Source organism: Arachis stenosperma, chromosome 3, assembly GCF_014773155.1.
Source record: "Arachis stenosperma cultivar V10309 chromosome 3, arast.V10309.gnm1.PFL2, whole genome shotgun sequence".
NCBI lineage: Eukaryota > Viridiplantae > Streptophyta > Magnoliopsida > Fabales > Fabaceae > Arachis > Arachis stenosperma.
This window is the reverse complement of record NC_080379.1, coordinates 172,545,861-172,555,248: the sequence shown is the minus strand read 5'-3', so window position 1 is coordinate 172,555,248 and position 9,388 is coordinate 172,545,861. Positions and strand designations below refer to the sequence as shown.

Here is a 9,388-nt window from a genome sequence, read left to right as displayed (position 1 = left end):
AACCTCCAGCATCCCACACCATCAATTGTTTTCAAAATACACAAATCACACTAAATTCACCAAAAATACTAAAATTATCATAGGGCTCACTAATTACGTAATTTGACAACGGTTAAACATTTTTTTACCTTACCGACAGAGAATTGATGCTAGACCCATTAAGCTTACGAAGGTAATTCGATCCTAAACATCGAGTTTTAAACAAATCTTAACACATGCACTTATAAATCTTCTAAATTGAGGGGTGAGAAACTGAAGATGAGAATGAGGCTTACTTATGAAATTGTTCCGATAAATTTGTAGAGCTCAACGCAGTAGACACGTGGTCGCAAACGGTGCGGCGATCGAAGCTTGGAGCGAGAAGTTATGGAGGTTTGATTTATGGTGTTAGGGTTTGTCTTTCTCCTCCCTCACCATGCATTGCTTCAACGTGTTTATGCTGAAGGGAAGAAGGGAATTGGCTCTTCTTATATGTGGTTGGGCTGATGGGTTGGGCCTTGGGCCCATTTCGGGCCCTGTGCAACCGGTTCGGTTCATTCGACCTAATTTTGGACTAATTTTTTTTAAATTAGTATCAAAATTTATATTTAATTAGTTCTACCTCACTAAATCATAAAATTCTATTTTCTAATTTATTTGATTAATAATTAATTTATTAACTAATTATTCACTAATTACTCGGGGTTTACAAGAAACGCGCGTGTGTACACGCTGTGTATAATAAAAGTAATTTTTGTTAGTTTTAGACTAATTTGGTTGGACTTTGTTGTCAAAAAAATTTGAATGTGTAGTAGGACTTATTAGTATTTTAGTTTTTAATAAATTATTTTTGACAGTGTTTTTTAAAATAAAAAAAGATTTTGACCTTTTAAAAGTATTTTTTAGGGTTATTTTGTCTAATTTTTTTGTTCTTTTCTTTACTAGGACAATCTTATTATTTATATTATTTCTTTAAAACAAATTATGAATTTTAGGTTTAGTGTGTTTTTTCTTTGAAAATATCACGTTTAAGCCGCCTAATTGCGATACTCCTTTTTAAAATAAGTGTTTTTGTTTTGTTTATATTTTATATTTAGATTCATTAATTTAAAAAAAATTAATATGGTTCGAAATTCAAATACATTAATAGATGAAGTATATATAACGGATGGATGCCGTATTTGTTATTTTCTGAGGGCAGCCAGTTGATTTGATTCAAGTCACCGACCTACCGAATTACATGCGGCCGTGGAGTGCTCACAATAGAAGGTGATAGACTGATAGATTTTCGCATAGTGCACCATACTGACATGCAATGGATATAATTCTGATTCGGTATTTCATAGCTGGGAGGGAATTTTTTAAGTAAAGAAACGAACAATCACAGAAAATTTTACAGTTTTTACCATTTTGATTAACTTAGTTCATTTTAGTTTTAAAATTTGTGGGAAAGTAAATCGAATGGTTATTTTAATACTTTGCCTTGGGCCAGGGGCATGCCAATAAGAGACGTGTTCTAATTATCCTTTAATACTATCGAGTCTTGTTCCTTGTTCCCCAAGTCTCAAACCCATGCCCAGGCAGCCCAGCCCATATAAATGTCTAATGCGCAGCTTAATCAACAATACAACCATGGAGCAAATTAATATTTTGGTCAGCAAGGGCCTAATGAACATATTAGAAGTTGAGAATGAAGAATACCAATTAGTTAAGAATGGTTTCTTAAAGGGTATGGGATTCATGGGGAATGTTACTAATGTGATGGCTATACATAAGAACAATGTTGCATCTAGCTTGACAAGGCAAGCACGTTTGCACTCCTTTATGATTTTCTCGAAGGCGGTAGCAACCAAGTGTGGTGGGGATCCTAATGTGAGGTATGCTTGGTATGGTAGCTCTCTGGATGACCTCAAACAGATTGTATCTCTTGGATTCCATGATGATCATTATCATAATCACTCTCATGGTGTTGGGATTTCCCTATTTTCTGCCAAATATTCCATTGACAGGTAAGTTATTGATAAGATTGTATTTGGTAAATGTCTCCCAAATATGATATAGACAAAGCAGAATGATTGTGTTTTTATTTTCATTTCTTCTTTTTAAATTTGTTACAGGAGTGTGACTTGTGAATAAGAAATAAAAGAAAAATTTGCTTATTTGATTGATTTATTGATTAATAGTGCAATGTGCACAATGGAAGATGAAAATGGTTTGAGACACGTGATGCTGTGTAGAGTGATAGTAGGGAAGGTGGAAGCTGTTCCTGATGGTTCAAATCAGAGCCACCCTAGTTCAATCCATTATGACACTGGTGTTGATGATATTTCAGCACCTACAAGACATATCATATGGCCTGCTTTCATTAATTCACACATTCATCCTGATTATATTGTTAGTTTCAAGTATACTTATATGAAAGGTAAGAAGCTAATTTATATAAGCCTATTATTCCTTGTTGATTAATACATTATGGCCAACTAGTTTTTGGTTATGATAAAGATCCACAGGTATACAGGGGACAAAATCCTCAATCAAAATATGTGTTGTTTCCTAATTTGATGGCAAGAGTCTCAAACCGTTTGAAGCCTTTGCAGATGTCTTATTTAGTCGGAAGTTATCGCCTTTACCAAGTAACAACAACATTCTCCCATTATTATTACCAAGCTTTCCATGTTCATAGATATTCATCACCTGGATTGGTTGTTGTGATGACACTTTTAGCTGGTGGCTTCCTTTAGGAACGTAAGATTTCAAGAGAACTATGGGTCAAGGATGTGAGATCCATAATTGGAGACCCACTGCTGCGTGAAGTGATTTCAGAAAGCAGTGGCAATTTGCAACTTCTTTAGTCTATTTTGTCGGCAGAAATGTTATGTTTTATGCAAACATATTCTCTTTAATTGGTTGAAGAACAAGAATACAAGAGAAAAACAAAATTTTACATACTTGTAAACATTGATCTTATATGCACATGAAGGGTTCATTGTATTAAGCAATAGAAAACAAGGGAAAAAAAAAAGATTCATTGTTATTTCTCTTTTTTTATAAGCACAGAGAAAAAGAAAAAAGAGGTTTTTCATATAATGCCTTCAATAATTATGTAGAAAGCTTGATTATATTCCTTTTGAGAGTGGAGATAAGACTGTGGGGGAAGCTATTAATTATTGATGGGGATAGATTATTATTACATGGTAAGCCTTCTAAAGGTAATGGGATAGTTTATTACCTCCGGCTCTGTCATATTGATTGACTCGTTGTGATTTGCTGGGTTTCTAGAAAAAAAAATGCTACATTTTATATATATGCATATGAACATGGTGCAAACTACAGAAAAAAATAGTAAAATAATCTATCATCAGTTATGAAATTGATATGTCCTGCGATGATGAACAACGTAACAAAGTCATAATAATAACAATGTGATGCGAAATTAAAAAGAAAAAAAAAGCAGGGTTTTGTTAGGCTAAGAGCCAGAAATTTCTCTGGGTTTTAGTGTTGAGAACATAGCCTCCTTGCTGTCCTTTTCTTTGCACAGCGACACAAGTGCAAGTGCTGTTTTGGATCAAATACTCTGCTGTGTCTAATATTCTTCCTCCCTTCATCATTGACGACCCTCCCCCTGATCTCCTATATCTGTATGCATCCATCATCTTAATTAATTTCCACACATTCAAAAGCCAATAATAAATAATTCTCATTAAAGTTAAATTAAAGAGTTGGTAAATAATTACCCTAACAGTGCTGAAGTAATATTGCGCTTTTGGCCTATAACTATGACATCAACCTTTTGCGTTTTGCTTTGGGAGAGGATTGTGGTACCTCTATCTTTATCCATCTCCACCTTCATCACGCGCACATTAACCTTAGGCTGAGCTGCCTTACAAGCGTGCTTCATCTCCTCGAGAAAATCCACAGCACCACCTTCGCCCTCCGCCGCTGCACCGCCACCTCCGACGTCCAAAGAGGCAGTGGTGGTACTCCCTAATGAAGGCATCTTGAGGATGGTTGAGAGTGTATTGCGCCACGAATTAGGGTTCTCAACATGCAAGAGGATCAACTCGTCGTGATCCACCACCGCGTGAGACAGCGCGTATTGGAGCGCAGCCGCCGATTCCCTCGTTGGATCAGCCACAACCATCACCTTCCGTGTTTGATTCCCATTCCTACTACTACTTCCTCCTCCCCCTGCTACATCTTGCATACTCGCATGCATTTTAATTTCGCCTCCACGCGCCTTTTCTTCCTTTATCTTTATTTCTTTTACCGCGGCGGCCACCGCCACGTCATGCTACCACGCACCACCGCCCTTTAATTTGAGAGACAGAGAAGAGGATAATAATAATAATTAATTTAATTTAATCTTAATTCAATTAATGAACAGACGCTAATTATTGTGTGTTGACCCCTCATGCATGAGTAGCAGCTAATATGATTGTTAGTAATTTCTCAAATAAGTGCGCCTTTGTTTTTACTTATGCTATATTTGGGATGCCCCATCGTGTCTTTTCTATCAAATTCCATAATAAAACCAATTTTCCTTCAGACCCGGTCAAATGCTTTATTATTTAACATCCTCATCACGCAATAATATATATAGAGAGAGAAGAGTTTTATTTTTAAAATTAATTATTTAGATCTGTGAAAATAAAGCTTCTTTACTTTTCCATATATATATACAGTTATACACACACATACATTCCCTGTCTTTCACTCCACTTCTGCTGGAAAGTGTCAAAGTAAGGACCTCCAGGGCCTATCTAACATGAAACTAGTTGAGTTGATGATTGCAAAAAAGATATTAGCCTACGATCCATTATTTCTTTCGGTTTCATTCAATGATGAAATCCCACAAACAAAAAGAGCAATGTTTTTTTATTTATAATTTATATATATTTTCATAACCTCACATGCATGTACTTTATTCTTTCCCCAAATTTTTATCATGCTCTTCAACAAACTAAAATATCGCCACAACCATTAGTCAAAATTTGTTACTTCATTGTATCTCTTTTAACTTATTCCAATGAGTCCCTTTAACAATAGGTATGTCAACCATCAGGTAGTGATTAGTGATAACCTACGTTTTAGGGTACGTATCAGAGTTTTAAAGAACGAGGAAATGTTGAGTCTTAATTATAACCAAATGGAAGAAAAATTCGCCTACCTGCCTGTTTTTTATTAAAATATACATGTTTCTTATTATATCAACTTTGATAGTTTGATCCAAATATATACTTCCGTGATCTTGCTACGTATAAATTTGTCTCAGCATTGCAATATATTGATATACATTAGTTTATTTCAATTTAAGAATAAAACTGAAGAGTTATATATATGATAGAATCAAATTAGATTAAAATTTAAAAACAACAAAGTAAACATCAAATGTTAATGAATTATAACTCAAATGGTATAATCTTTTCATATTCACTTAAGAGATTGTGGATTCAAATCTTCTTATTTTTAATAAAAAAAAATGAACATCAAGCGAAAACATTTATTTATTTATTTATTTATTTATTTATTTTCATGTGGAGTAGAGAGGCATATGACTATATGAGGCTACTAAGCTATCAGCAGAGGCACATTAGGATCAGGTGAATCGAGTACACATCAAATGATCCCCACCGCCATACTTATTATTCTTACAACTTCAAGCCTAATATACTCGCAATCGAAAAAAAGAAATTAAGAATATATGTTAAAAGTTAAAACTTATCATTTTATTAAAAAACTTACTTTTCTTACAATATTAGTTATTTTATTCGATTATTTAATTTTATTATTTTTTATAATTATTTATATAATGATAATAAAACTATTTTTATTAAAGTGATAATACATAAATATGTATGTATATAAAATATTTTGTTGTTGTTACATTAAAATTAAATTATGCATTGAAAATAAAAAAATGGGATGTGTCCCTCATTTTTGTTTATATACACATAAAAGAAAGGTAGCTAACATATATTCTCAAATAAAAATATTATATGTATATTAAAAGTTAGATATTAAATTAATTATTATATATTTTTTTAAAGACAGTGAATTGCATTTATTAAAAAGATAGTACAATTTATTTGTATAAATTTAACTTATTTTTTATTTATATTTTATGTTTTAATATATTTTATATTAATAATTTATTTTAGTGATTAATTTTACTATATATTTAGCATGATTCTAAATTTTAGCATGATTCTTAAAATATATGTTAAAATTATTATTGACAGAAAATTTTAAATTTTTTTTAATAAAAACCCAATAAATATATTAAAATTAAAATTTTACATTTTGAGAATATGCTAGCTAAACAAAATAGATTGGAGATATTTATTAAATTTTGGGACAGCATTAATATGGATAATTAATTAATTAATTAGTGTTGGGTACTCTTATTCTTGGTCTTCTTACTATCAACGCAACCTTTTGCAGCTTGAGAGAGAGAGAGAGAGATCTCAAATCCATTCCTATATCTTCTCCTTCCTTTACTTCCCTCTCTTCAAGTTTCAGCCACACAAGTCAAGTTTCAAAGGCAACGCGAACGCAACCATGGTATGGTCTGGCCTCTTCGTTTCTCCTCTATTTCCACTTCTTGTCTCTTTTCACAGTGCTTCAATTTTCTAGCTAGCTCCTTATTATTTATTTTTTAGTTTCGAAATTCGTAAATATTTTGATCATCGGTTTGGGCACTTTGCGTTTGTGTTGCTGATCTTATGGGCTTCTTCCACATCCTCGATCTGATCATTGTATCATTCCCTTCCAGATCTGATTACTGATTTCCGTTCCTAATTTTAGTCTTGCTAACCCTAAAATTCATAACATGCTTTGGGATCTCATCCACGGAATCTTCCCCTCTAATTTGTTGAATGGATATCAAATTAGGGATGAAGATCGAAATCACTTGATTTTATTTTTCATTGAGGAACTATTAGCTACTCAAGTGGCAAAAAGATTAAAGTATGCGTGAGTAATGATTCGTGTGGGTATCTGCTTGATCATAATTGCTTTGCTTTGGTGTGCCTTTCAATCTCTCAGGCAAATGCAGCTTCCGGAATGGCGGTCCATGATGACTGCAAGTTGCGGTTTTTGGAGCTCAAGACAAAAAGGACTCACAGGTTCATAGTTTTCAAGATTGAGGAGAATCAGAAGCAAGTCATTGTGGAGAAGCTTGGTGAGCCAGCTCAAGGCTACGAAGATTTCGCTGCTTGCCTCCCTCCTAATGAGTGCCGCTATGCTATATATGATTTCGAGTTCTTAACCGAAGGCAATGTCCCCAAGAGCAGGATTTTCTTCATTGCTTGGTAATTAGATGTTTGCTTGTTTGTTTGTTCATATGCCTGCTGGTTGCTTTTGTTGTTGATTGAAATTTGATTTTCGTGTGCCTTTGCTGCCTTTTTTATTTGAAGGTCTCCTGACACATCAAGGGTTAGAAGCAAGATGATTTATGCAAGCTCCAAAGACAGGTTCAAGAGGGAACTCGATGGGATTCAAGTAGAGTTGCAAGCAACTGATCCTTCTGAGATGGATCTTGAGGTGTTCAAGAGCCGCGCCAACTAAACTATTACAAATAGCAGGCTTTGTTATGGGAACTATGCTCCGGTGTTCCCCTTTAAGGCCTTACTTACTTTTATGGAAATTCTTAGTTTCTGGGATGCTGACCAGTTATGGTCTCGGTTTCCCGAGTTGTGGTATAATGTCTATTGCACTTTTAACAATATTCGCATGTTCTATTGTCTCATGATTTGTGGTTTTATACAACGTTTGCTTTGGAGTGGCATTTTAATCTTATGGTTACTAGCTGAATTTGTAACTGCTTTGTGTGATGAGACCAAAAAATAGGGTTCACATTATGACTTCATATGGTTGAAATATGCTTTCCCTTGTATGGATAGGGCCGGTAGACAGATTCTTGGAATGTTTCTGGTTGAGTATTATTCTTGGAAGGTTTATGGCCATGCTTTAAAATACTAGATTTAGCTAAAGAGCTTGTGGAAGATTGTTTTCGGTTATTTTTGTCTTTTGATCTGCTTGTCATGATGTCACTTTTAGTATGTGTTCTATTGTGCGACTCGTTTATGGTATTCTCCAGTTTATTTCTCCTCATGTGGACCTTAAAACATTCATGAGAGAGGATTTATTACCAAAGCCGTCATTGTTAAATGTTAAACAATATACACAACACAGCAAAATCCGTTCAGCAAGGGGACATAACATTAGTTCATGGCAACAAACTAGCCAAGCCATTTGGAATGCAATATTCTTATTTCTTATTTACTAATTTATATTATCTTGCAAACATCTAATTTTTCCTCCAAGGGTATCTACCACTGAAAGTAACAACGGATTTCTTAGTTGCGGGTTAGTTGCAGGTAATCAACTTTAGAGCAAATTACCGTCTATGAGATGCTTTACATGCTAGGATAGGATTTGAACTTTAAACATCTTAGTTAAGGAACCAAATTTTTGGGCAAATAGCTAGTTGTGAGATGCTTTCCATGTTAAAAGTAGGATTGCACTTTCGGGCCAAAAGGTGAGCCATAAGGCCATACCCACATGCTATCATTCACAATGTGCGATCATATCTCGTATCGTTCCAATCCTGATAATGGAACGTGGGATAGCCATTACATGTTCTCCTTGCATGAATTTTTTCCTCACCAAAGTGCAGATATGATTGACCAATATTTTCTTTTGTACGGATGAGTTAGGTTCCTGCTCTGCCACTACCTCGGCGGCTATCCTAAATCCTAACATGTAGCCACACTTTTATCCATTGCTTTCTGCATAAATGCCGTCTCCTATATTCCATATGATGAGTTGAGTTGAATTTGAGATTCTCCCAGTCGCTCCCAAATTACCTAATGGAATTTGATGTAGCATTCATGGTAGGGTTAGACTTTGGATGTTGTTGACCAGACACACTGCACCTCTTGCCTCTTGGTCTTCCACTCCTAGACGTTAACAAAATGGTGCAGGATTAATTCGATTGGAAGAACCTTTTCCTTCCTTAGCAAAGCGTTCACTCTTGGATCATTTTGTTGGCTACTGCCTTTTAAGTGGTTTGGACATGATTTCATTCACCTAGTAAACATTGACCAACCCATGACCGTCACTTAATAAGCTCTAAATTCAGCATAATAATTTGTTATATATATATATATATATATATATATATATATATCTGAATAGTTTTAGCAAATTTTTATATATTTTTTATAGTTTAAAAGCTTGTAATTAATTTTTTTTACTGAGTATAAAAGAGGCTAATTTACATAGATAAATTGAATAAGAAAAAAAAATTACATAGGTGTCATAAACTGAATTTTATTACATGCATGTCTCGTTTGATTCTAGATGTAAATCGAATCAAATAAATTAAGTCTTTACTTAATTTTTTATA

At 34.0% G+C, this 9,388-nt stretch overlaps 3 protein-coding genes across 5 annotated transcripts; 2 read left to right on the top strand and 1 right to left on the bottom strand.

Moving 5' to 3' along the window:
* Positions 1-1,616: 1,616 nt before the first annotated feature.
* LOC130968291 (probable inactive poly [ADP-ribose] polymerase SRO2) lies at positions 1,617-3,209 on the top strand. 3 transcript variants are annotated; one of them, XM_057893482.1, is made up of 4 exons: positions 1,617-1,988; positions 2,217-2,401; positions 2,482-2,612; positions 2,721-3,209. In XM_057893482.1, exons 1-4 carry the CDS (start codon positions 1,648-1,650, stop codon positions 2,829-2,831), a joined length of 768 nt encoding a protein of 255 aa, XP_057749465.1. In that variant the 5' UTR covers positions 1,617-1,647; the 3' UTR covers positions 2,832-3,209. The 3 variants fall into 3 exon arrangements, with proteins under 3 accessions (XP_057749465.1, XP_057749463.1, XP_057749464.1); XM_057893480.1 differs by having other exon boundaries at positions 2,163-2,401; XM_057893481.1 differs by having other exon boundaries at positions 2,163-2,401; positions 2,704-3,209.
* A 26-nt stretch (positions 3,210-3,235) lies between these two features.
* Positions 3,236-4,404, bottom strand: LOC130968292 (uncharacterized). The gene is made up of 2 exons (XM_057893485.1): positions 3,714-4,404; positions 3,236-3,615 (listed from the first exon to the last, which is right to left on the bottom strand). The coding sequence occupies exons 1-2, from the start codon at positions 4,193-4,195 to the stop codon at positions 3,441-3,443; spliced, it is 657 nt and encodes a 218-aa protein (XP_057749468.1). The 5' UTR covers positions 4,196-4,404; the 3' UTR covers positions 3,236-3,440.
* A 1,933-nt stretch (positions 4,405-6,337) lies between these two features.
* Positions 6,338-7,776, top strand: LOC130968293 (actin-depolymerizing factor 3-like). The gene is made up of 3 exons (XM_057893486.1): positions 6,338-6,540; positions 7,024-7,289; positions 7,395-7,776. The coding sequence occupies exons 1-3, from the start codon at positions 6,538-6,540 to the stop codon at positions 7,543-7,545; spliced, it is 420 nt and encodes a 139-aa protein (XP_057749469.1). The 5' UTR covers positions 6,338-6,537; the 3' UTR covers positions 7,546-7,776.
* The last annotated feature ends 1,612 nt before the right edge of the window (positions 7,777-9,388 follow it).